General features: G+C 40.4%; 3 protein-coding genes across 3 annotated transcripts; 1 reads left to right on the top strand and 2 right to left on the bottom strand.

The window, feature by feature from the left end:
- The first annotated feature begins 409 nt into the window (after positions 1 to 409).
- On the top strand, positions 410 to 7,230 carry FGB (fibrinogen beta chain). Its single transcript, XM_039700113.1, has 8 exons — positions 410 to 567; positions 2,097 to 2,312; positions 3,065 to 3,248; positions 3,825 to 4,052; positions 4,630 to 4,743; positions 5,266 to 5,388; positions 5,574 to 5,859; positions 6,721 to 7,230. Exons 1-8 carry the CDS (start codon positions 493 to 495, stop codon positions 6,947 to 6,949), a joined length of 1,455 nt encoding a protein of 484 aa, XP_039556047.1. The 5' UTR covers positions 410 to 492; the 3' UTR covers positions 6,950 to 7,230.
- Positions 7,231 to 8,977: 1,747 nt separating this feature from the next.
- On the bottom strand, positions 8,978 to 15,746 carry FGA (fibrinogen alpha chain). Its single transcript, XM_039700112.1, has 6 exons — positions 15,610 to 15,746; positions 13,695 to 13,823; positions 12,552 to 12,735; positions 12,121 to 12,266; positions 10,201 to 11,233; positions 8,978 to 9,836 (listed from the first exon to the last, which is right to left on the bottom strand). The coding sequence occupies exons 1-6, from the start codon at positions 15,658 to 15,660 to the stop codon at positions 9,127 to 9,129; spliced, it is 2,253 nt and encodes a 750-aa protein (XP_039556046.1). The 5' UTR covers positions 15,661 to 15,746; the 3' UTR covers positions 8,978 to 9,126.
- Positions 15,747 to 20,166: 4,420 nt separating this feature from the next.
- FGG (fibrinogen gamma chain) lies at positions 20,167 to 25,446 on the bottom strand. The gene is made up of 10 exons (XM_039700289.1): positions 25,304 to 25,446; positions 25,165 to 25,209; positions 24,557 to 24,740; positions 24,359 to 24,452; positions 23,254 to 23,384; positions 22,503 to 22,636; positions 22,184 to 22,368; positions 21,250 to 21,527; positions 20,756 to 20,925; positions 20,167 to 20,390 (listed from the first exon to the last, which is right to left on the bottom strand). The coding sequence occupies exons 1-10, from the start codon at positions 25,373 to 25,375 to the stop codon at positions 20,376 to 20,378; spliced, it is 1,308 nt and encodes a 435-aa protein (XP_039556223.1). The 5' UTR covers positions 25,376 to 25,446; the 3' UTR covers positions 20,167 to 20,375.
- Between the last annotated feature and the right edge of the window lie 1,394 nt (positions 25,447 to 26,840).

Genomic DNA, 26,840 nt, shown 5'->3' on the forward strand with positions numbered 1-26,840 from the left:
TGCAGAAATCTGTATCATGTGAGTTGTCTTCACATTTAATACAATATTTCTGAATCTTCACATTTTCAGCAGGAAAAAAAAAAAAAGCAGCCATCACAACATGACATCTAATAATTTTTTTTTCTTTGGCCATTCACTTTTCCAGCTGCTTTAGAACACTTGTGATTTTTGAGAAAATGATAACCTTGTGTAATCCGAGCAGGAGGTACTTTTAGGGATCTGAACATGTATTTGATGCCAGCATCAACAGAGGTCTCTGGGACATATAGATAAGAGTTTTCCAGAGGAATTGCTCAACAGCTGATGTATTCAGGCACATAGTGAAGAGTTGAATATTAACAAAGAAGCTCTGATTGCTCAGAAGGGTTGACCCTATCACTGTGAAGCTGGAAATTAGTGCTGCTGCATACATATAAAAGAACAGAAGAGACCTCTCCCTGTGAGAGCTGATGAAAAGAGAAGATCACTGAGCTGCTCAAGGAAGCCAGCACCATGAAGCTGCTCCTGCTGTTCCTGCTCTGTGTTTCCTCCGTTCAGTCCCAGGGCTCTCTTGAGTATGACGACGAGGTTGTAATACTGACATTGATTAATAATTAGTTATTAATAATTAATTTAATTGTGTGCATTACTTCCTCAGATTATGTGAGTTAGCTAAATTAGAAGTTGTGGGAAAAGATAATCCAGTGCATATTCTTTTTCTGATTGAATTGTTCAAAAAAGTAACTTTTTATATGTAACTCCATAATAGTTATTTTCTGAGTTTGGAGATATTTTCTTCCTATTTCATTTTTTGTAGGGAATGAAGAATATTTGATGGTAAGATTAGTTATTTAGCTGAATTTATTTAAGGATACTAATTTAGCAATCTTGACATATGATGTTACAGACAATTAGTATTAGTTATTAAGGAGTAGAAATGTGTAATTAATCATGTTCTGTCTCAGAGACAATAAAACTTTTCTGCAGAGTCAGCAGACACAAGAAAAAACCAATTCATACCAGTTCATACAGCTTAATATTGGAAATTAGAAGGTAACAGTTGCTAAACAGAAGGAAAAGCAATGAGAATCAATATAAAATAATGGTTTAATATATATTTATTTTTGTTTAAGTAAAATATTTTAGTGGAAAACACAATTTAGAATTTTGGTACACTTTTTTATTGTTTGAAAATCCCTGTAAAAATTGAATTGGTCAGACTTTCTGACAATCTGAGCACTTGTGTCTGCACATTGACTACTGATAACACTAATGTTTTAAATAATTTTCGGCAATTCTGTGGTTTGTATGCTGCTTATTTTTGAAACTACTTGAAGCCTCTGATGCTGGATCCTTTCTAATGTTTGTTATTTTGAGCTAAGTCTGAGGGTGATTGGAAACAGCTGTAAGTTTTGATTCAGCAGCTCAAACAACTATTAATTCGAATAGGTTTTTTTGAAAAAATGCTTAGGGATGCTGTCTGTTTTCCTTGCTCATCCTCTTAGGTTTTGCCGTTTCTGGCAGATATGGGGAATGTATGCATCAGAGAGAGCCCTGCAAACTTTTGAGAGATGTTATTAAATGGTTTTCCTAATTTCACCAGTTAGCAGCTGGTATGTGGCTTGAGACCTGATGGTATATTTCACTGTGGCCTGGTTTTCTGAGACCTTACAAATGTTCCTATAGCCCAAAAAAAAAATTGGGACACTGAAAATGTGCTGCTGAATACACTTCACAGCCCAAGGATGTCTAATTACTTTTTTTTTTTTGTAGCCTAATACTTCAAGTTTCATGACACTTAGTAGCTCTGGACTATGTACAATTTATTCCTTGGTCAAAACTGGCTTTTGAAATATTGTTTTACTTTGGTTTGAAGACTTTTTAGTTTATCTACATCTAGGTATGGAGCATGTGGCTAGTTCTAGAAGGGAGGGGAAGCAATGACTTTTACATAATGTCAGTATAGTATTGCCATTATGGCTTTTTCACTCCATTCCCTGGTTTTCCTTGCCGTTTACAATACTAAATAGTGCTGAATGGATGCCACCACCCTGTGCAGCCCGTTTTGCAGTAGCAATCCCAGATTCAGAGAGTTTCGTCTCCCCTTGGCTGTGCAGGATGAAGGCCCTGTGTTCAACCCTGTGCACAACCCTCGAGGCCACCGACCCCTGGACAAAAGGCGTGAAATGGCACCCACGGTCCGGCCTGTGGCACCTCCGCTCAGCGGGGCCGGATACCAGCGCCGGCCCCCGAAGCGCGGGAAGACGGACGACAAGAAGCAGCAGATCGTCTATCCTGATGAGGGAGGCTGCAAGCATGCACAGGACGAGCTGGTGGGTGTCCAGCTGTTGAGGCAGCTGGTGACATACTGTCCTTTCCTTCTAGAACGCCCAACAAGGGAGTTTGCCTTGCCAAATAAAGGATGGTCATTCCTTTAAAGCCGTCCAGCTTTTCTGCACTTTGCTTGGGTTTGCTAGGACTGCACTCAGAAGGGTGATGTGTCAGAGTCCATGGGGTTAGTGGCAGAGTCCAGCCTACAGCAAAGATGGGGGGATGACAGTTGAACTGTAAACCAGGAAAGGAAGTATATGTGGGTTAGCCTGTGCCTTCCACCTGGCTTTGCACAGGTAAGTATTCAGGACAGGAAAAACCTCTGCAGAACTGCTGGATTCAGTTCCAGACAATCTTAAGGAACCCTAGGGACCAAAAAAAACCACACATCCTCCCATGTCTTTCTTAAAATTAGTTTCAAAATGTAGTTCTACTCTACCCTCAGTCATACTGCATACAAGCATGCTTGACATCCAGCACACCCCTTGCTGCCTTGCAGCAGCCTGTCACACTATCTCTGCCATGATCCCTGCTGGAAAATGCAAGCTGTAGCAATGCTGAGAGGCATCTTAGTGACCAAGCACAAGTTTGAGTGTGGAGGTTGCCAATAAATGAAGTTTGTTAAAGCGTGTCTAGATGCTTAAGTATCTGTTCTCACATTACAAACTCTTCGCTGTGTTCAAAGGTATGGCTGTTCACTGATGGGACTAGAACTTATTTACTTTTATTCACAGTCCTTTTTCCTTCTTTTAAGGGAGTGCTGTGTCCAACTGGATGTGAGCTGCGAACCACACTGCTAAAACAGGAAAAAACAGTGAAACCAGTCATTAATGATCTAAAAGTTAAAGTGAACACACTTTCAGAGAGCTCCTCAACTTTCTATGAATATGTGACCATTCTAGAAGATAAATTGGCAAAGAGGCAAAAACAAAGAAAAGGTATGCTATTTCTATGAACTACTAGTGTAAATGGTATTCAAGTTTTATTTGCATTCCTACAATTACTTTTTAGTGGAACTTAAAAAAATGAAAAATACCATGGAATATCTAGCAAAGCAGGATTCTGTGACTGCAGCATCTTAAATCCTTAAAAACATCCTTTGAGAGAGCAAAGGAATGGATCTCATATTAAGGCAAGATTCATATGAGGCCTCTAAATGTACATCATTCACGTGTTCCCCTTACCTGTTTTCCTATGTCCATCCAATCCATTTACGACCAGCCTTTGGATTGGCACCATGCCTCCCCAGAAAGAAGAGAATTACTGCTCTTTGGCAGAGTGAAGCACCACTGCTAGATGTATTAGCTAGCAAAGAAACAACAGTACACATGTACCACTTCCCTGACACTATCTGCGTAGTTTTTGCACACTATAGAAAAGGAAGCAAAAGAAATGCCTTTCCTGTATTCCTTCCTAGTGGCATCTCAAATTGTACTTATAAACTGCTCTTCATCATTTCCTAACTGGGAAATATGTTGAAAACTAATCTGCTTTTCATCTCTTTGCTCTTCTAGACAATGATGATTTACTTTCTCAGTACAACACAGAAGTGGAATTGCAGTATAATTATATAAAGGATAATCTGGACAATAACATCCCATCTAGCCTCAGGGTCCTGCGTGCAGTTGTGGATACTTTACATAAAAAGATACAGAAACTGGAAAATGCCATTGCAACCCAGGTGGACTACTGCCGTTCCCCATGTACTGTTTCCTGTAATATTCCTGTGGTTTCAGGCAAAGGTACTCATTCAACTCTAATGACATCTTTTCTCCCATTTATGTCACTGTGCAAATTGGTAGATGCATCTGAAGCCTGTACAATTAACTAGGGTATTAGGAAAGATGGAAATCCTAGATGAACAAAAATCTTTTCTGGATCACTATACTGGTCAGACCAAAGATCCTCTTATCCAATATCAGTCTTCATAAGTGACTGGTTGGATTTTAAAGAAATATGTGCTTCAGGGCCTTTGTAAGGTGGAAGTGATACTTTTGTGACTATCATGGTACTCTTGATTTTTTTTTGGTCAAGAAAGGTTCTTCTTTCAAAAGCTTGTGTAGTTCAAGAAGTCATTGTAAGGTATATGGTGTTGCATCATTAGTTTGAAGTTTCAGAAATTCCTCTTTGGAAAAGCTGCATGGTGCAGTATTCTTTCTTCCATGATTCTTTCACTTGATGTATTACAGAAATCAAAATGAAAGTAAAATATTATCTATAGGAATTTAAAACTGTTCCCATATAACAGCAAACCAAATGATAAGAAAACTGTTCAACTTCACAGATCTTTCAGTAATAGTCTCTGTTTTATTCTTGCAGAATGTGAGGATATCATCAGAAAGGGAGGCGAGACATCCGAAATGTACCTCATCCAGCCAGATCCTTTCGTCAAGCCATACAGAGTATACTGTGACATGGAAACAGACAATGGAGGTTAGTGTGAAATAACTATGCTGTTATAATATTAATTTATTGATGCTACCAAAAAAATCAAATTATTAATTTGTATTTTATACAAAGAAATATGAAATTTTACCTTTTGTAATTAAATCTGATTGACTCGTTCAGGGAAGTCTTGTTGAGGACATCTGTTGATGCAGAATAGGATACTTCTATAGTGAAACTGGAAATAAATTGTGTATATATCTGACTATGACCATCATGGATGGTGCATAGGTGGGCAGACAAGCACAGTCTGGCTCATTTCTTACCCTGTCACTTGACAAAAGACCAGGGCTGTCCTTCAAGTTCTGCTTTTTCCTCCTTTCCTTATGAAGCAAGGTTCTACTTAAGTGTGAGCAAAAGGGGCAAAGCTGAGCTCAAAAGCAGTGAAAGGACCTGCTGCAAGGAAGCCATATGCTCCTCTGATCCTGGGATGCAGTTAAAAGGGCTGTATCTTAATGTTAGAGCTCCTTTTGTATTGGTAATTTAATCTAAATACTTTTGCTTCTGCAGGCTGGACTTTGATTCAGAACCGCCAGGATGGCAGTGTTAATTTTGGAAGAGTATGGGATCAATATAAAAAAGGATTTGGAAATGTTGCAAAGAGTGGAGGGAAGAATTACTGTGATACACCAGGTAAAACACTGAGCGCAAAATGTAGAGCTGTTCTTACTGAAACCATTTTCTCCTATTTTTTGAAGCTCTTAGATATTTGTAAAATTAACTAATCCACTCCAGCAGACCTATAGGCAAATAATAAAAGTTGCCTTAAAGTATATTGCAAAGTCTGTTTCACAGAGCTGCCACTTGTTTCTTCTCAGGTGAATATTGGCTTGGAAATGACAAGATCAGCCAGCTTACCAAAATAGGGCCCACTGAAGTTCTAATTGAAATGGAGGACTGGAATGATAATAAAGTATCAGCTCATTATGGAGGTTTCACCATACAGAATGAAGGAAACAAGTATCAGCTTTCAGTCAGTAACTACAAAGGCACTGCAGGCAATGCGCTGATGGAAGGAGCTTCCCAATTGCATGGAGAAAACAGGACAATGACAATTCACAATGGCATGTACTTCAGTACTTATGACAGAGACAATGATGGATGGTATGTACTTGCTCTAGACATTTAAGATAAAAATAGAGCTGAATATATCATATTTCTGTAATTTGGCACTAGTTTTCACAGCATTTTGTAGTATGTCAAAATATGTTATGTCCCTGCACGTTACCAGCTAAATGTCTATGGAGTTCTCTTGGCATAGCCAAGGACAGGTAAAACTATGTATTGGGTTAGTAAGAGTCCACAACCAAGTAAGAAGCAAGCACGCTGAATTTTATTGATTACATTAATTACTTACCAGGAAAAAAAAAAAGGCAGCAAATCTGGATGCAATATATTTATAGTCAGAGACTGACAGCAGCAGTGCTGAGGACACTAAGCAGGAATATTGGTACTTATTCCAGTAAAATATAATGGATCCTGAAGAAAAAGGCAGGTAGCACATCCATTAAAAAAGCAATGCTCTGCTTACTCAGAAGACAGAAGTGCAGTTATAAAAGTACATAATGTACTTAATACCTGATCACACATTCATGAATAAAGGAATTGTTTAAGTTGGGGAAGATATACATTTCTCATTGCTTTCTATCTTTAAATTGCATTGATATTGCAATTATCATTATGAACTGCAAATAACCACAGTTATCAATCAGTAAACTAAAATGATATTCCCAATGAGGTGCAATTAAAATTTGATTTGATTTTCTTTGCTGCTTTATCTTCTGAGTGCATCGTGTAGCACACACTTGTGATGGTTAATCCTTTTTAGAAAGTTCAGAGAGGACTTAAACTGTTTATTATGGTTTGAAAATTTCAGTACACGGGCAGGTATATGTACTTTGTTGATCTGTTAGCCTGTATTACAGGTGTCACTCTCAGTGCTTCTTTTTTTCTCCCCCCCTCAAGGTTAACTTTAGATCCAAGAAAACAGTGCTCCAAACAAGATGGTGGTGGATGGTGGTACAACCGCTGCCACTCAGCCAACCCCAATGGCAGATACTACTGGGGAGGGACCTACAGCTGGGACATGGCAAAACATGGGACAGATGATGGTGTCGTATGGATGAACTGGAAAGGGTCGTGGTATTCGATGAAGAAGATGAGCATGAAAATCCGGCCGTACTTTCCACAGTAACCATTATCAAAATGTACAGAATCAGGGGTTTTCTTTTAGTGTTTGTACGTCGTTATCTTTCTAGCGTGGTGCTCAGTCTTATCTTTACATATGAGAACCAAATCTGTATGTACAACCATATTGTGACCTAAAGTGAAAAGCTGTGTCAAATATAAATCTAAATCTGTCCAATGAAAATAACTCACCAGTGTATTTTTCCCATTTTTCATTTGTGCATAAGACAGAATTAACTATTATAGAGTAACACTGATAAAATAAAGCCAACTTGTTTCACTCTTTTACAAAGGTCTTTTGTATCTTTTTTAAAGTGGGAGAGGATTATTTCTAAGTGTTTTCAAAAAAATAATGAAATCTTTAAACTAAAGTATTCTTCATATTATTCTTAACTATTCATGCATAATCTGGGGAGAAGGAAATGCATTCCACTAAAAAAGAGACAGTTATCTTCTTTTCTATTATAAAAGTAACAGTAACTACCTGTGTAACAAGTTGAGAAGGAATAGAAGTGAAAAGAGTATTGAACAAATGAGTAAGTCGCTGGTCCCTTGGCTCAAATCCTGTTGCTGGATAAAATATATCCTTTTCTGGGACCTGGTCAGGTACTTGCTTTCGCACATATGTGTTTTGTACACAATCCCTATTATGGGACTGGAGTAGTGGATGTCTCCAGTCATAGAGTAGTGGAGGTTGAATATTTCATCAAATCTAGTACTCTATGTTCCCCTGAGCAGACAAAGACAAGACTGCCCAACCCTGGTAGACAGGATGAACATCTCTCAAAGGGGTCTGCCTTCCTCCAGAAAGGAAGGGACCCAGATCACTAGGAGGGGATGGATCCCATCTGAAACCTTTAGTGTTTATTTAATCTGTGAAGCCCAGGAGGACAAGGAGACATAATGGCAGCTTCTCACTAAGGGAGCACAAATGTTCAACATCTGCACAGGCAGGCTTCCACTGAGGTTAAGGAACAAAAACTTAATGTGCAAGTGGAAACCTGTTTTCCAAAAGCACAGACCCCCTTCTCATACATGAGTGTAAAGATCTCTTTGCTCTTCAGCAATATTTCTGAAAAGAGTAGACAGTGGCTGTATTTGAGAAGCACTGAAAAAACAGGCTAAATGTGTGCTGCTTTACCAGTATTTGATGAGCTTGTTAAATGGTATGCAACATGTCAGTGAGATTAGAGGTAAGGAAGTTTGCTAATGCTTCTTTCTAGAACCACAGAAATACCACTCAGTGTAAATACTTGTCTAACGTTATGCCACAAAGTATAAAGATAAATGCAATGTGATCTTCTGTAATTGTGTGACCAATGTAATTGATATTCCTTGCAGCCAGCTTTTTTCTAGAAGATCCTTACCACACACTGTCAGCAAGCTGATTAACCCCCTTACTCTTGGAAGAATTCTTGTTTGGCATATGTGCTGAGAAACATTCAGGTAGTTCCTCATCTTGTTTGTTCCGGTTAGTCATAACCTTTTAATGGTTGCTAGAAAATAATAGCCTGTTTTGGAAGTTGCATTTTGATGAGTTATCATAGAGTTGTCTTATTTTGAAGCTGCTAGTATGCATGGTAAGCTATCTAGGATTCATCAATGGGATGGAAGGTCTATGTCTACATTTATAAAATCAAAGCTTAGGAGATTCTTACAAGTCAGTCCTGAAATGCATGCATTTTTTATCAAAGTGTACTCCATGTTGGGTGTGTGGCAAAAGTGAGAACCCACACCACCCTTGGTTCTGTCTGAGAGCTGACTCCCACTGCTGTTGTGCTCCCCTTGAAATGGAAATGAGAGTGTGAATGTTGAACTTGGTTAGACTTTCACAGTCCATGTCAGTGGAGGCAGGATGTGAACGTAAGTCTAAATATTTTTACTTCTTTAACACCCCTAAAACAAAGTAAATTATTCAAATTAAAATTTTTTATCTCAAGTCAATGTGTGAGCTGCCAAAGACGTGGACAAAGTTCATATCAAAAGGGTTTTTAAATCAATATTTCCTTGTCAGATAAAAATAAAATCCAAAAAGTCTTGTTGATAATTAATAATTTTTTTATTTTTTAATCTCCAAATGTGCTCAGTTGCCTTCAAATCCACAGGGTAAAGGTTCATCATAGATACATATATAAAAAAGTGTTTTCAACTTGTAGTCATAACACATATTAAAGGCCTGACTTTCTACAGGGTTTCTATGGGCCTGATTTTCATTCTAACAGTTTTTAGGGAATAATCAGAAGCTTTAAATGGCAGCCAGACTACACCATTCTCAATCTCATAGGGGACATTGTACCTGGGGTCATAGTGGCCACCTGGGTAGTAAATGCCATTGAGGTTGGCAGCCTGGCAGCTGTTGTACCACCAGCCCCCCCCATACATCTCGGCACAGTTCTCCTCCCAGTGGTCCTGGTCCCGGTCAAAGGTGCTGAACTTCATCTGGGCATGGGACGTGTACTCAGTGCCCTCTTCCAGCCAGCCAGCCACCAGGGCATCCCCAGCAGTGCCCTCGTAGGAAGACACGGCCAGGGTGTACCCTTCAGCTTCAGACCCTACCTGCATGAGATACTCTGCAAACACAGCATTTCCATCCCAGTCCTCTAACTCTACCCGAAGCACAGTATCATTCTGAGTCAGCAAGTGGAGGTTTTCATTGCCCAGCCAAAACTCTCCTCGCCCCCTGCCATCCACGCTGCCGAAACCTTTCTTGTAGTCTTGCCAGGTCCGGTTAAAATTCACTGATCCATCCATTCTTTGTTGGATCAATAGCCATCCTCCCAAAGTGGTCTCTTGGTCGCAATAAACTGACAAAACCTTATTGGATCCCGCTGGCTTGATTTTGAAAATGCCACTTTTGGCACCAGAAGTGTGTTTCTGGCGGATATCATCACAGTCTAAAAAAAAAAGTTGATCTGGTTTGACAGAAGTTAGTTATCAGCAACATTTAATAAAAGGTTCAGAGGAATCCAAATACCAACAGCTCAGAGGAAAATTGTTAAACGCATCTTGGACTATGCTAGGTATAGTGACAGGCAACATCAAAAAGAATTCGGGAAAGAAAACTTTACATATTTTTAAATTGTGAATTCTCTATGTAACACCCGAGTATTAATGAAATATTTTCCCTTTTGTTTCTAAGGTGGTAACAAACAAACACAGTGCTTGCATTTAATCATCACACTGTTGTACTACAGTATTTAAAATCAATGTGTCAGTTTGGTTATGGATGGAGTTTGTCTCCATTACCTCAATAACTACCTTTCCCAGTGCTGGGTGTCCTTCTCTTCCCTCCTGATGGTCTGAAGCTGCGTGCCTGAAAGTCTGGGGTGTCCTCTGCACTCTGCTCATGTTCCAACCCACCTAGCTGCTCACTTATTTCACGGATCTTTACTGATTTGGTTTCAAAAGCAGAGCCTCCCTTCTTGAAACTAGAAGAGCTGGTTGCTACAGTCTTGGAGTGACTTGCACTGCCAGATGGGAATCCAGATGGCTGAAGTCTTCCAAAGTCATCTTCCTCCTCTTCTCCTAAGTCTCCAAATTTGTCTTTCCCCCCATAAGCTCCTGTACCTATATGGCTACTGCCTGTGCCAGTTGTGCGTCTGCTGGTTGTGAAGCTGCTAGAACCACTAACGTGCTTAGTGGATGGGGAGTCAGGGGTAAAAAATGACTCTAGCTCAGGGAATACAGTCTCTAGCTTGTGCAAGCCATCTGCACCACTAAAATGGTAGGTGCTCCCTTCCCCTCCAACATTTCCAGGTAAATAGGCGCAGTCTGAGCCATCAGAAGAGACTGTTTTCTCAACTACTTCTTCTCTAGGGCCATCAGGCCCAGAGACAATTTTTCTGGTGGTAGTTTTGGTGCATCTACGAACTGCAGAGGTTTTGTCTTCCAGACTAAGGGTTTCTCTCCTATGAGTAGGAATAACTAATTTTCTGGGGGATTCATCCCCCCTTGCTTCTGCCGTGTGATATGAGCTGTCGCCTCGGGAGAGTTTCGTGTCTGTTTCAGGTCTTTCTAATACCACTTCCATCTGCTTGATGTCATTAATTATGTTCAGAGCTTGCATTTCTGGGAGAGGCTTATGCTTAAAATGATCAGGAACATTAGAGTCCTTAAGTGGCCTCATTTTCAGTGTGCTCAAGGTAGTTTCTTGAAGCTCTGGGTGCAGGTTGATGGAGTTGGCTTGGGCAAGGTGCTTCTGGATGTTGTCATAGCTTTCTTTGTCCACCTTGTAATCAAAACTTCTAGCACAGGTTCCTGTGCACGCTCGTATCTTAATATCAATGTCCACCTATATAACCAGAGAGAAGTAATTTGGTTAGGGAGCTTTCCCACCTTTCTCAAGCAAGGATATCTTCCACTGAACAGGGGAAAGATGAGAGCTGCCCTAGTACCTCCCACCTACAGCTGAGCTTTTCCAAAGTTCAGTTTTGATGTCATCATAGGTTTATTTCCATTGTAAATACAACATGTGCAATAGCACTGTGCATGTGAGTTCCATGGAAAAGAACATTGTAGAAGGTTCCCAGTCTTTGCTACCTTTATTTTTGGGGGTTTAGAGGTGTCTTCCTGGTTTTGGAAGGAGTGCTGTGGAGTTGGACATGGTCCAGGGGGACTGGGGCAGAAATGGGCCCTCCAAAGAGGGGAAGATTCTGTCATGGGGTTACCATTGCTTTCTCAGATGACTCAAATGATGGATTTCTGTTCTAGGAATCAAAATGAGCCTTTGAGCAAAACCACTGTTTGTGCCATGACTTTTCCTTGCATTACCATCAGAAGAACTGGCTGCAACCTGGGAGCACAGGTTCTCATGCCAGCCCTAGCTGTGGGAGAGTGGCAGCACTGGGGATGGACAGAGCATGTCCCCTTTCTAACTGCTCAGCAGCTCCTTACAGGGGGAGAAGCGCCTCATACAGAAGCAGCTATCAGCAGAGGGAGCATCCTTGTGGCCTGAGAGAGATGCAGCAGATGGGACTAGAAACTCACGGAACTCACGCTGGCTCCTACAGAGCAGAAGTAGAAAATCAGGATGGATAGGGGGATTTGTCTCAGCAAGTCAGGTCCTGGGAGATTTGTACCATGTTTTCTCCCAGCTGGAGCACTGCTGACCATAATGGACAGATCCCCTTTCTGTAGCTAAGCACTGGAGAGAACAGGAAGTGCACAGCAGACACCTACCTCCAAGCGCTTCATCTCCACCACTTGCTCCTGGATGCTGCTCTGCAGAGCTTTAATTCTGTTCACTTGAGTGACAACTCTCTGCTTTAATGTCACAATTCTCCGTCTCAGTTCTCCTGACAGGCGACCGTAAGTCTCATCAAGCTCTGAAACAAAAATGCCTCACAGTCAGCTATGCCCATTATATGCTTTTCTTTCCTAAATATGTATAATATTTTAAAATAGCTAATTAAACACATAATTGAGAACATATTTCTCATAGTACTGAGCAGATTAAATTAATTTTTGCTAACTAGTTAGGTCTATTAATATGCTTGTTCTGTTTCCTGATAATAATATCCAGTGCAGCCTGTACATTCACTACATATGGCTTATTCACAAAAAAGTAGTAATTCAGAAATGGATAATAAAACTGGGTGCAAGATACTCACCCTGAGCACTATCCAGGTTTGGTTTTAGTGCATTTACAGTTTCCACAATTATCTGATTGGACCTCTTATAGTTGTTTTGATTATCTGAGAGCAGTTTCTTGATTTTGTCTATTCTTTGACTGAACTCCTTGTCCTTTTCATCAATCAGTCCTTGCATTCTGCATCCTGATGGACATTTGGTACCCTAGAATTGAAAGGGGAAAGTGATTGTGCTAAAGTCCTCAAGAGTAAACATATTGTATAATGGATTTTGTGAAGCACGTACTCAGAAACCTGTCATAACCCTGGGGTGTGGAACAAGTAAATCTCTAGTTTCCTCTCTCCTCTGCTCCTCATGGGTGAGATTTTTTGTAGATATATGTATATTTCCTAAAGATCTGCTGTAAGAAGTCTGTCATCCAGTTTGAGGGAGGATGTTAGAGGCTAGAATTTTGAAGCAAAGTTTTCCTCAGAAAAGCTTAAAGTTCTGACAGACTTAAGCTCTTTGCCAAGAAGCCATCAAATAAATGTAGCATGGAAAAGGACTGAGGTGCAAGATGCAAGAAAGAGAGAAATTAATAGTTTATATACAAAAACATCTGGTCAATTATTATGAAACATTTACCAAGCATCTTGTAATCTGACTTCCTAAAAGTTAACTAGTGAGTGGTTGTGAGTATGTGATTTCTAGCTACTTCTTTTCTTTGTCTCACAATTCTCTTTCCGGTGCCTTTCCTTTATGAACTCCAAAAGAGGCAATACCAAAATTCTGAAAAGAAACAGTTCTTATGTTTTTCTACAGCGAGCCCTTGTTTATCTAATCTGTCTTTTCCAGACTTACTTTCTCTTCTCATCCTGCACTCCTGCAAACTTCTCCCTGTTGCTTTTGTCTTCATTTTTTCCCTTTTTTCCCACAGGAAATCTGTGCAGGCTGTTCCAACCTGAAGTGTTATCTCAGCCTTAACGCTGAACCCCATGCTGGCCTGTGGCATCTGATGTATGATGCAGCTGCTGGTCCAGCTGTTGATCCAGCTGCTGCTCCAGCTGCTGATCCAGCTGCTGGTCCAGATGTTGATCCAGCTGCTGCTCCAGCTGCTGGTCCTGCTGAGGCACACGAGTGCCCTCTGGACGGGTCCCCCTTTCCCCCCAGTGTCAAAGGCTCACCCAGTCGTCGTGCGCACACAAGGGCCAGCTCTTCTCAGACTGGCAGCTGGACGGGGACTTGTGCTCCACAATCCTGGGGCCACGCACTCCTGCACCTATCTGCTCAAAGGTACTGTCTCCATCTTCTGCCTGCCAGGAGGGAAAAGGGGAAGAGTAAAACCGAGGTCCAGTGAAAAGCTGTCAAGGAAGCAGAAGCACAAGGCTGATGTCCTCACACACTCAGCTGGTGGGAGGCAGTCGCAGCCATCCTGTAAGCATCACACCCACCAGTGTAAGGATTTTATTCCAACATTTCTTGTCAGATATTATATTGTTTGTTTTGTCAGAATAAAGCTTTGCATCTCTTAAAATTAATGCTTTCATGTAGAGAGCTAGTGATGCTCAGGATATATTATAACAATATCATTCCACAGAAATATTTTGTCCTGTGTGCAAGTATAAAATTAACTTGAAATTAGACTGAAATTGGAAAACTAAAAATAAATACTTAAAAAATACTATTCCCATTAGTTGCAATACTCTAAAATTCTTATTGTCACTTTACCACATTCAGTCTACACAAAAGTAGCTTACAGATATATGAGGTTTTTCCACTACTATTTCTGATTTTAATCACAGTTCCTAACTGGAAGCTTATAACAGGGTTTTGCCTGACAAAAAGAGCAAGAAAGCTACTAACACAATTCAAAAAACAGTTTCAGTGATGGATGGATTTCACTGTGTTAATGGAAAGAAGAAAAATAAACACACTGAGTTTTTCTTCAAACCTGAGAGGAAAAAGTGATATAGACAAGCTAATTCCAGTCCAAAACACAATAAAGATTTCTGCAGTGTTATCACTTAGTAAAAGACCATAATTTTTTTTTCCTTTTTTTCATTAAAGAAAACTGTGTTTAAGATGTAATTAGGTCTGACTGGAATCCTCTGTGCACCTTTTGTGCTTTTCAAACATTATAATTAATGCTTGAAAATATCAATGACTACTTCTTATTATGATTTATGATTAATTCTGAAGCTGAGAAAGTGATCCTTATTCTAATCTCCAGGGTCAGAACCACTCTGAGGAACTGGAATGCTTTTTATTAAAATCAGCAGATTTAAATTCAGTAGTTTGATTAATTAATGATTTGATCTGGCCCAAGTGCCTCCTAAAAGTAGCACATATACCCAAAAATGCCCTTTAGGCATTGACAACTCCAATACAACTGCTTCTGTTTCGTCCCAACAGCTTCCTAATTTCTGTCATTTGTTAAAACAGGCAATTTCTTAAAAAAAATTCACAAGGAAAAATGTAAAGAATATAACATAATATTATGGACTGAGTCCTCCAGGGGGAAAAAAACCTGGTTATATCAGCACAGTTGAAAATCAAGGTTTTCTCCTTCCTTATCAAAAATTTGTTTCTTACTTAGCTGTAGTTTAAGCTGATGATGCTGCTACAAGAATCCTTGTTTTCTTGTTTTTAAATGTGTCTGTCATAATAAAGGTATTGTGTGTCATTTGCAGGCAGAAGATCCTCCTGAAATACTGTCCAAAGGAAAGCACAATTCATCCCAATAAGCATGAAAATTCCTGAAAGGCTGGAGCCACTAGCATCCAGCCAGTTATGTTCAAGACTTAGAGCATCACCTATGAATGTTTGAATTCATGTAAATGGATTTGTTTTGATGTTCCTGAAGCCTGGCAGATTCAGCAAAACCAAGTTAAGCAAAACTATTGAGGGCTAGATACTCCAAAAGTAGTGATGAAACTTCATCAATGAAGTGGTTACACTAAGCTGCTGCATATGTGTGTGCACTGAATTTTACAAGCTAGGTGATAGACAAAATTTATCTATCTCATGAACAAACATTAAATAAATGCTTACTATTCAAAGCAGAAAAATACAAAAAGAATCAAGTAAGCAAATTCATACCCAGGCTATGCTGAGGCACAGGAGCACACAGAGGATCCTCACAGGTATCATCTTCAGGAGAAGAGCAAGAACTCTGACTGAAAGGATGCTTTTTGCCAGTCTTTTAGTGCAATTTAAACCTGAATGTGAAGCTGAGATTAATCATTATGCTCCCTTCTGTTTGCAGAAAAAACACACCACATGCCCCCCTCCCCCTTTGGTGCTTACCTAAGGCCTCTTGCACAAGTTTCTGGAGTTATTTGCTCCAGATAAATTTGTTCGAACGCCAACATGCGGGCAACACCAAGAATTCCAGGAAAACATTCTGTCTAAAACTGTTTCTTGTAACTGGACAGTCAACCAAGAAGTATGTCAGCAATAGTGGGATCCAGCAGTGCTTACCTGCCGGAAAACAGACACTCGGTGTGATGGGCATTTAGCTGCATAAACAAAGAGCTGATATTTGAAAAAGGAAGTCATTACTTTTCCTGCATGTTGGTGTTGAACAAAATATACTGAGGTCCATGAAGAATCTCCCACTCAAACTCAAAAAAGCTCACTGTTTGACTCTATAATGGATACAAAAGTCTAGTGAAAAATCACAAGCTTGTGATCTTCATGCTCAGGAACACAAGATCTGCAGGTGCAACCTTTGTGGGTTGTCCTTGGGCATACAGTCATGGATGTGCTCTATCACAGGATCACATATGAGATTTCTTCCACTGAACCCCTTCTGCCTCACACTGAGCATGGGGATGGTGCTCCACAGGCAAGCATCTGCCCAGAGCTGTACACTCTTTTCATTGTAGAGTGATGCTCTGCAGACTGCTTAAAGCTTCAAGGATTTTCCTATGGTACCTAACATTAATTCCCTGGCCATAACTTTCCCCTTTTCACAGTTGTGGAAACCAGGTGAGAAGGCTAAGTCACAAAGTGGCTATTAATTTTTGGGATCCATTTTGATGGCCTGAAGTCTTCAGTGCACGCCCAGTGTGCAGATCCCATTGCTGGCAGCTGCCTCTCTGTGCTGGCACCACGGCTCAAGGGGGAACAGCTCTGAGACATGTGTCTTGCCTCTTCTCCCACAGGAACTGCATGATCAGGGCAGGAATAGCACCTTCTTCTGCAGGGTATCAGCTGTAAGGAAGGCATCACTGTGGCCCACCCTGTCCTGCTATGTGTGTTACAATCTGTGCAACAGCTAAAGCATCCTTCATAATGCAGATGTGATATGTCACGTGGGTTCTAACTTCTCCCAGTTTGTCAATGCTTGATTTTGTGATCGTCAGTAATAACTTAACATTATATTTGTAATTTAATGGGCCTTAAAAATCAGTAGTAGTAGTAAGAGCACACAAAGCAGAAGAATTTCTGCCTTTTCAACCATGCTGACAGAGGATGTGACAATTTGCTAGGTGGTGTTCCAGGCACAGGTCACCAGGGTAACAAGAGACATGGCAAGTAGCATGTTCCAGACCTCTTCTGACCCTGAGGGATGGCACAGCTCTCTGGTAACACTCAAACACAGTAAACTTAACTCTGGTCCAAGTAAAACTCAGCCACCAAGGCTAGAGGGACTGGAAGAAAAGTTGATATCTGATCATAAATATTAGGTAAGCTAAGAGGGGTTTCCTGCTTGCTGCGAAGGCAACTGCTGGGAGAAGCTGGGGTGAAGGAGGAGCTTCTCAGGCTGTACAGTCAGGGGCTGAATCTGTGTGCCTGACCTTCAGCCTGTACCTCTGCTTTCATGTTGCAATCATTCAGTCACTTCTGCTGGTGTTTGTTTGAAAGGCTGGAGGCCAAGAGCTAGATAAACTTTGGATTTAACTTTAATTCAGGATCAAAGGACAGAAGTGCTGTTCACTACTTCATCTGCCCTGCTTTTGGCTGAATGCCACAGGAACAGTCGGGGAGTCTGGGATTTAGAGGTGGTTTGTGAGCCTCACCTTGTTTGCCCAGCGCCCTCTGTGTCTCCTGCCCTACCACCAGCTTCCAAGGGGTGCCTTCTGCTCCTCCTGCCTGCTCATTCATGACCTGCCTATGGATGCTTTGTCTTGGACTTCATTCTCCTTCAGACTCAGCTCTCATCTTCACTATCTCATCATATGCTCCTCAGACTACCTAACCCTTCTGAAGTCATTACTAGTCAGTCCCAGCACTTTGTCCCACATTTTCTCAATGCAATATCCCAGGACTGAGGAACCCAGAAGTCCTGCAGTCCATCCACTTTATTTGATTCTTTCTTCCTCTACATCATTCTCATTCACCTTTTTTTTCCTTGCCTTTGGAGTGAGATTCCTCTGTTTTGTGCTACAGTGGTCTTTGGAAGAGTCACTGCAAGCTCAAGGTATGAAACAAAGGCCACCAAATCCTTTAATAAATGTTTGTAAAGTGAAAGGTACAAACTTTTCTAAATACAGGTAATTTTTACTACAGGCTACAGTCTGAGGGTCATGTATGATAAAAATTATTTAGAAAAGAGAAATATGCTCAGCTCTCAGTATACAAAATAGGGGCAGTAAGTTCAATTGCAATGTACTTGTTTGCAAAAAATAACACTGAGAATATTATTCTCTTTTTAAGAGGTAAAAACACCCAGGTATTTTCCAGCCTCTTTCTTATAAATATGGTATTGGATACCATAGCAAGGAGCTTCCAGAGGCACAAGTCTTGTCAGATTTCTTCCAGGGCCCAGAGAACAGAACAGTGGGCTGGGATCCTGATGACTCTGTCATAGGACTTCACTGAAAGATCAGGCTTCTTGAATTTGCTGATTCTGACCCTTCTGACTGCTGGAGTAAATGCTCCAGAGGTTAAAATGATTTACGAAAATTTTAAGACACCCATCAGCAAACCAAGTGGAAGAATAAACTGATCTTAGTTATGGTGAGCAATCCATAAAATGCCAACTCATATCCATTAAATGTATGTAATTACAGCAGATGGCCATCAAATTGCAGTCAAAATCTAAACCAGGAGAGGCAATAACAATTCTGACCTAGTAGAGTGTAAATACAGATATCAAAGTGACCGAGGTGAAAGGAATATTTTTTAAATCCATGTTAAAAATATATAAATAATATTAACTTAAAGTCATGTCATAGGTGGCATAAATTGAAAACAGAAAGTGGAAGGGACTCAACCAATGCTACTCAGGTGGCTGTTTGCAGAACAAGGAGTAGACTGGGCTTGCCAACCCTTCCCTTTCATCCTTCTCTCCAGACACTCTACACGTACGGCTTCAGCTCCATGGAGCCCACAGGAGAGGCCTTACAGCACAAAATGTTCAGGAAAACTGCTTTGCTTGGTGAGGAATTGAATGTCAAGGCTGGCAGGGAGCTGTGCATCATGGCTGGTTGCCTGGGTGCAAATATACCAGTTCAGTGGTGTGGGGGGTCACCCCTCCTCTCAAGCTGTTGTTAACCTCACCTGACCCTAGCTAATGGTGCCTTCTTCTCTCCTGAGAAACCTGTTTTCCTCTTAGTTTTCGGCCCAAAAGCAAAAATTCAACTATGTCAAAATCTTAATTAAAAATGAGAGGGAATTGGCAGATTATCGTGATGTGGAGACTCAGCTCCAGGGAAGATGCTCAGCCTCACCAGATATCTGGGCATCAAAACTGGAAAACTGCTGAGGCAGCATGAACTGGCTGTAAGGTCTCTTTTATCACTGCCATGTCCTCCTGTCTCTAAAAGAAAGCACTTGAATGTGCTATTTAGAGATATCAGGCAAACTTCTGGTGTTTCATAAGTAGCTAAAAATAAAGACCAGAATACACTTCCTATTTTACTTCTTCATGCATTAGCTTGAGATAGTGATAGTTTCTAGCTCTGGGTGTTGAGCAATTTATCCACAAATCTAATTTGGTTTGCTAACACACCCCTCAAATGCACTCATCAGATTTTGAGGAGGCACATTCAGACAGCATTGCAAACTCTTTGCTGGTCATGATCTGTGCTGTGGATTTGCTTATGTGGATCACACAGCAAATTGTGATCAGATCCAGAGAGAAAAAATGGAAGCAACATGCAATCAATTTCTGCTGCAAATTGTAGCATTTTTTGGTTGCATGGCACTGAATACATTGAAGCAATTTTTAAATATTTGTGGGAAGAAAAGAGGGATATGTGAGAATAATAGCTGCAGAGTGTACTACTATGTGTCATATAGCAAATGAAACTTATTTCGAGTAAAATTTGAGAAACTTGTTAATATGTATGGTCTGGAGTAAAATACCTTTTTTTGGTCATTGATACTGCCTAGCACATCCCAACTGAAAATGTATGCATTACTTCATGGTAAGCTAAGTTAAATAGTCATCAGCAGTAAAATAAGCTACTTTCAAGATGCTGTGTACTTTGATCTATGTCACCAAATAAATTTATTAGAAGACTTGAAAACTTATAGGTACTTGTCACATTTATGTCGAAATAGGTTGAACACATGCCTCTAAACAAAGAGCAGGAACTGCTGGTGTGAAATTCAGGAATAACTGAATCAAGTAGGTTTGATCCACCTATCAAAAGTTTTCTTTGTCTTGTTTGGCCAGGTGTAGACCACAGATAACAAACCCAGACATTTTTTGTAATAATGAAAAATTTATTGACAATGTGTACAGAAAAAAACCAACCATCTACAGAGGTATGTACTGCTCAGGGAAGAGGTTTGGGTATCTTACAGTCAATATTGCTTTATAGTCAAAACTGAACTGTGTAATGTTTGCTGAGTTCACTGTCTAAGAAAAGATTTGCTTTTCCTGTTCAGACTGGTCTTTCTCAATTTGTCCTTTATGCGTCTCCAACCTAAAACAGAAAAAAAAGAGTATTTTAATATTCTTCTAATGAAAGAAGTACATAAGGCTATGACGACATGTTGACAGTGTTCATAAATAGTTATATTAGTTGGGAATTAAAAATGCAGTATTTAAATACACAAAGGTAAGAGATCTCTTGATCATGAGACTACCCATTTATCTATCCATTAAAAGAAACAGTAATGTAGAAGGTGCATTAAAATTAAAGTACAAATACTTCTGTGACAAAATGATAAACAAAACCAACTTCTCTAAGATGCAGTGGGCTTAACTTCAGCTGTACATGGCCAGTGTTTGAAATTATTACAATGTTGTGTGTTCATTTTAAATATCTCCCCAGCCCTGTGGTCGAACCTGTTTGACATTGCCTAAGTTGTGCTGCTGTCCATCTACTGACAGTCTGTTGAATGGGATGATTTTCATTGCAGATTTCTTCATGGAGTACCACCGGTCACGCCAGGTTGCCCAGATAATGCCATTGTCAAATCCAGATGGACCAGCATCTTCTGATGTGTACACACCACCTAGAAAACACCAGTTGGAGAAAAACAGTTGGTTGCTTTCTAGAACAGTTACGTTTTTCTGGTCCTGACACCTCCATGGCATCCCTGGGTATCCTAACAGACCCTGTTCACCGCCTTTCTCCCTCTATTTTGTTTCTCTCTTTGATTCTCCCACTTTGGAATGGAGAGCAGTCATTAATTCCTACTACTGGTGTTAACAATTATTGCAAAGAATGGGCTATGTCATCTTTGGAAAATCCAGAAGGCAAAGTGTACTCTATAAGCGTGACTCATTTTCCTTTGTCACTGAAACCTGGTGTCCTGGACTATAAGAAGACTCCTTACCTTGATAATATTTGCCATTGAGGTGGCCAGCATGACACCTATTCATCCACCACCCAGATCCGTCCTGCTCAGCACAGTTGCCTTCGTAGTTGTCGTTGTCATTATCGTGGGTACTGAACCGCATGCCGTTGTGGTAGGTGTAGGATTTGTCACTTGGGTCATCCCCAAAATCGTACCCGTCAAAGGCATCGCCGGCGTCGCCCCCGATGAAGTAGGCGTAAGTCAGTCGATACTTGTCCTCTTCACTTCCCACTCGGAATACAGCGTAGTCAGCAGTGCTGTGAACAGAGGGCAGTGCTGAATACGAGCATGCTGCATTCCCAGCACATGCACAAGTGAAAAATGCATCAGCGGTAAAACTGCAGAAAAGGCATTTATTGCATCCTAGTATTTTAGAACAAATTGTTTTTAGATTACTGTGGGCCTCAGTTCAGTGACGCACATCCGATCAACATTTGCGCTCCAGTGCCAGACATATTTTCTGACTACTAGTCCTTAGTGATGTATGAAATATCTACTTTATCAATGCACACACATTATATATATAATCTCCTAGAGTCACAATAAAAATAGAAATAAAAAATAAAATAATAGAAGAGAACAAAACAGAACAGTGTAGACCAGACCTATAATAATCCTGTAGTCCATAAGATAAGACAAAGAAACTTGGAGAGAAGAAACAGATTCCTTCTGCCTAATAAATGAGTGCTGACTGCATGTGGCCTTCTGACAGGCATGTGTGCCTGGCAGCAAGTCGCACCCAGTGACTGCTGTCACTGCTGTAAGTTCAGGAGCCAAAGCAGTTAGATGTACACGTCAGCTGGTCTAAGGGTTCATAATTTTTTAGGAGTGACCTTTTATCAGTATGAACTGATGCAGCAGTGGGAGCATTTGGTTTTAAGCTGTCATTTTCAGAAGCATCATAAGCAAGTACCTTTTTTTGCCACTCCAGTCCTCCAGCTCTATTCGTAAGGTGTATGGCAGAGTAGACTGTGTAGTAATTAAATGCATCTTTTCATTGCCCAGCCAGAACTCAGTGGTGTCATCTGGAGACAGATGTCCAAATCCTTCCTTGTACTGAACCCAATTTTTGCTGAAGTCTTCACTCCCATCCAGTCTCTGACGGAAAAAACCAAGAATACCAAAAACAAAAATAAAAACCTCAGTCAAAAAGATATGCATCATATGTAAGTAAATAAAAACAGTGCTGATGCAAAAACTTTGTTTATAGCAATAATACATAAGTGACATACCCTTTGTAGTACTGTCCAGCCATTGCCATATGAGTCAATCTCACAGTAGACTAGGAATGACTGCTTGGCTCTCTGAGGCTTGATAAAGTACAGACCACTTTTCCTTGCACCCTTATTTGCAATGTCTTGACAATCTGAAGTAAAAATATTCCAAAGATAATTTTCAATTCTATCCTCACATTTATTTTCTATTCTAACTTTCTTAGTGCAAGAAATGCAATTTATCTAAATACCATTGTTGCAAAGTTAGCTATTTAGTCCACATACTTCAATGTCATTGCCATAAAAAATCCTACCAAAGGATTGTGTAAGGTGAAGATGAATTTAGTCTCACATAGAGTTAAGCAGTGTAGAACATAGTCATTGCATTGATTTCTACAGCAACAAAGAAAGATGCTTCTGGACCTAATGGAATAATTAAATTTTTTTTCCACGTGGCTTAGTAGAAATCTGATGAGTTATCTTCTCTTTGTCCCAGGTCCATGGAAACTATAGTCATGTCCCTCGTGTTTAGCTCACATTTTGGCATAACTGTATTTTGGCCAAAAAGGCCAAGCAAGAGCTAAGTTCCACCTGTATCCTTGCCTGCAGAGCATCTAACTTTTACTGACTGGTTCTACAATTTGCAATTTCATATGTCTTTGCAGAAGTCTGTGGCCCATAAGATTCCAAATAAATCATTGCTGTGATGCCAAGCAGCAGCACTCGTAGTTGAATTAACCCTCCACCATACAGGAAACATTCTGCACACCTCTTCCAGTTGTCTCCTGAATTTCAGCCCGGTCCTTGCACGGCTCCTGACAGAGTGACTCAAGCTGGGCAATCTTCTGTTTCAGCTCTGTGATCCTGTTGCCGTTCATTATATGTGTGTCTGTCAACTGTCTGGAGAGAGAGACACAAAAATGGGTTGTTGTATCTGCTGTTTGAGAATGTGTAATGCACATTGATTTCCCTGGACACATGCCTCACGGATCTAACGTGCTGCCACATGCACCCGTGTAAAACGGAGTGCCTCTCTCAGCATTGGTATTCAGAGTTAAGGACAGGCAAAATAGGAAAGCACATGCCTAACTTCATGCAAAACTAACTTCATATATGCATAACCATATGCAAAACTTGACTCTAATCAGAAAAACTCTAACCAGTAATTAGTGTATTAATATAACTCTATGGAAAGTTTTGCTTTGCTCTCCTGAAGTAAATTATAAACTCCTCTTCAATTATGGATGCATTTGTAAAACATAAGTGCTCTAAATAAACTGCTGTAAGTGTCAGAATGCCTAAAAAAAGTCTTTCACATGATATCATAGAAGTGGAGATCTGTCAAAAAACATATCCTTAAGAATTAGTAACATTAATGATGTTTTCAATTATATTTCTAATGCCAACTTATAAAAGACTATCACTGAGTTTATAGCTACTTATGATTTTGAACTAGATAATCGAGCTAATTTTCATGGACGTATGCAGAAAAATTGGCCAGAGTAAATGATTGCACAAACATTCCACGCGCTCTGCTTTACAGTAAAAAACTCATGACCTCCAAAGGTCATGAAAAAAAATTTAGGGATAGCTGGCACAGCAGCAGAAACATAAATATAAATATTGCCAGACTTCATGGCATTCTTATCTTGCACTTCTTGCACAATTAACAGTTTATCCAGGTGAGCAAGGAATTCAGTGTCAGATCCTCATGATCCTTCTGTGTCTTGCTAGGCAGCTGCTAATGGCAGTTTGGGCAGAACTGTGCGCAAGAGCATAAAAAACCTTTCTGAGAGAGGCTTTTTGGCACTTGACAAAAGAACAGAAAGAAAACTATTTATATTGTCACTGACAACAGAAGTGAAGGTACCTACTGTATAGTAGCTTCATGAGACAATATAGTGTTTTCATATCTGATAATTTCTTCAATTATTTTCCTGGACTTTTGAGTGAAATCATCAATTGAATCTGTAAAACAAAAAAGGCACAAAACAATTGTAGTTAGGCAAATTTAAAAAAAGAAAACCACATAAGTAATATTTTTCAGTTGTGTACTTATTTTATATGCTCACTTGGTAATGTCTGCTTTTCTGAAGGATAGAGGCCTTGGATGTGTTCGATCAGATGGTCTGCTGTTACTGTGGCATTAGAAATCCGCTGCAAAAGTCTCTCCATTTCCAGCAGGTCATTATCTACAGCGGCATGGTATTTACTAAAGAAATCTTCAATGCCACAAGTTGTTGGGCAGAAGCTACCCTAAGGAGTAAAGAGACACAGTTGGCAATGTGTCGGGGCAAAGAGAGCAGAATATTTGGGCAGAGGAACTTTCAGACACTTCTGACACAAATGACAAAGGATAAAAAAGGGCAGGCATTTGCAGCAGGCTTTTCTGCTGTATTTGAATTTTTAGAGTTTACTTTCACACTACATGCACACAGCAAGAAAACAGTGCCTGCCATTATTGTAGCATGTGCTGGGTATGTGCTTTCACCCACAGTGCAGCCCCCCATACACTTTTACCAAGCATATACTGCTATCAGTAAATTACAGGTTTAAGTAAAGCACACTTAATAAGTACTGAAAAGAATTATGAGGTTCAAGCGATAACACTAGTTAATAATCAGCATAGAAAAACTTTAGTTACATTCTTAAGATAAAAGAAAATTGTTCAGGTACTTACAAATCTGTCATCCAGTATGCAGCAGTTGTCTCTGGTAGCAATATACTGAAGAGAAGAAAGAGGGCTGTTTTTAGTGGATTTTCTCCAACATCACTGCTGCGCTAAGACACACTTTCCTAAACGCTGTCCATTCACTTACCGCCATGCTGGTAGAAAAGAGCAGGGAGAGGAGAGACCCCAAGGGAGCCCAGCTGCACAACCTCAGCCCCATCGTGTCTGTCCCACCAGGTGCACTTGTGCAGTCAGCAGCCGAGAATGTTCAACCTAGCTCAGGGTGGCAGCAGTTTAAGGCAGCAGGCTGAAGCTGGGGGCGGGCACTGGGAGGTGGTGGGAAGAGGTGGGGTAGGGATCTGAGGTGGATTCCCAGAATTTGCACATACACTCCTCCCATTTTCAGAACCCGCTTTGCACTTAGTCGCCTGATCTCTGCTCCAGCCAGGGAGGCGGGAAGGTGAGACAAGGCATGGAGATGCTACACCTAGTCACAAGCATAATCAAACTCACACATCGCTTCGTAACAGGGGCTGGCAGAAGTTTCACTCTAATAGCACAGGGAAAAGCCACAGTAGCAGTCTCAATTATCTGTACCAACTACCAATTGCCTAACAACAAATGATATTTTAGGATTATGTAGGCCTCTCTCGCCACAGATCTGTGTTTTGCAAAGAGACTCAACACCATTTTCCCAGTTCTGTAGATGAAAAAACTGAGGCAGAGAAAGGTGTGAAGCCATTGGGCAGTGGCACATCTGGAAAAGAAGTCTGTGGTGTTTCTCACAAGCAATGAAAGTATTAATGTTCCCCATCCTTCAACACAGTGAATCCATTGCAATGACTTTAGTCAATACTTCCTTGCTGGGGAGCTAAAGTTGTTGGTATCTGCCTTATTCAATATTGTTACAAGAGTGCTGAGAAGCCCTGTCTTCTGCCATGGGCTTTGTTCCAGCAATTACTTCAGTATGTCCTTTTGCATGCTCTCTGTACTGGAAGCATTAACACCTTTCCACTCATGACCTAGACCTACAGAGAAAGCCTGATTTTGTGCCTGTACAGCACGATGCGTGATAAGGCACTGTTGAATGAGGTTTTTGACTCTGTGACATGTTTGACCAAATGATGAGAAGAAATGGTGAGAATGGGGCTCACGGATAGATCTGTTGTTACTGGGGTCAGCTTTGTGATTTCAGGCAAATGACTTCATCTCTGTACGGCAGGATCAACGTTTCAATATGGCATAATAGGTATTTTAAAAATGGGAAAAAGAGCACTGTATAGAAACCAGATTATTAGAAAATGAGATATAATTATGCCCTGAAAAAATGGAGAGTTTGTGACCTGTATATCCTCTTTTAATCTGGTCAAATAGGGTCAAACAGAAGGTTCCCATTATGTTCAGAGATCCACCCACATATTGCCAGAAGGAAATGTGAGTGTTTAAGATGCTAAGAATCAATCTGATGTGGCACTTAAAGTGAGGCTGATGCATTGTGCCTGGGAGAGTCAGCTTTCCAGTAACTGTACTGATGACCAGTGAGTTAGTTGCCAGGCTGCCAAAAGTCTTTCCCAAAGGATGACCGATGCTAAAGGTTTGTCTTTCCAAATCTGCTATTAACTACCTTCAAAAGCCTGTGCAGAATGCACTCTCATTCACCTTACTGATACAAATAGAACATGGTC

This window comes from Passer montanus, unplaced genomic scaffold (genome assembly GCF_014805655.1).
Source record: "Passer montanus isolate IOZ18808 unplaced genomic scaffold, ASM1480565v1 scaffold14, whole genome shotgun sequence".
Classification (NCBI taxonomy): Eukaryota; Metazoa; Chordata; class Aves; order Passeriformes; family Passeridae; genus Passer; species Passer montanus.

What these genes read in the sequence shown, in the direction of transcription:
- FGG (XM_039700289.1), bottom strand. Translation starts at nt 25,375, where the DNA reads ATGGGGCTGAGGTTGTGCAGCTGGGCTCCCTTGGGGTCTCTCCTCTCC. An exon ending in GCATACTGGATGACAGATTT is followed by an intron (nt 24,741 to 25,164) that starts GTAAGTACCTGA and finishes TTTACTCCTTAG; the next exon opens with GGTAGCTTCTGCCCAACAAC. An exon ending in TCAGGAGACAACTGGAAGAG is followed by an intron (nt 22,637 to 23,253) that starts GTGTGCAGAATG and finishes TTTTTACTTCAG; the next exon opens with ATTGTCAAGACATTGCAAAT.
- FGB (XM_039700113.1), top strand. Translation starts at nt 493, where the DNA reads ATGAAGCTGCTCCTGCTGTTCCTGCTCTGTGTTTCCTCCGTTCAGTCC. An exon ending in CTCTTGAGTATGACGACGAG is followed by an intron (nt 568 to 2,096) that starts GTTGTAATACTG and finishes TTGGCTGTGCAG; the next exon opens with GATGAAGGCCCTGTGTTCAA. An exon ending in GAATTACTGTGATACACCAG is followed by an intron (nt 5,389 to 5,573) that starts GTAAAACACTGA and finishes GTTTCTTCTCAG; the next exon opens with GTGAATATTGGCTTGGAAAT.
- FGA (XM_039700112.1), bottom strand. Translation starts at nt 15,660, where the DNA reads ATGATACCTGTGAGGATCCTCTGTGTGCTCCTGTGCCTCAGCATAGCC. An exon ending in TGTGCCTCAGCATAGCCTGG is followed by an intron (nt 13,824 to 15,609) that starts GTATGAATTTGC and finishes CCCTCCTGGCAG; the next exon opens with GCAGAAGATGGAGACAGTAC. An exon ending in TGGAGATGAAGCGCTTGGAG is followed by an intron (nt 11,234 to 12,120) that starts GTAGGTGTCTGC and finishes CTGGTTATATAG; the next exon opens with GTGGACATTGATATTAAGAT.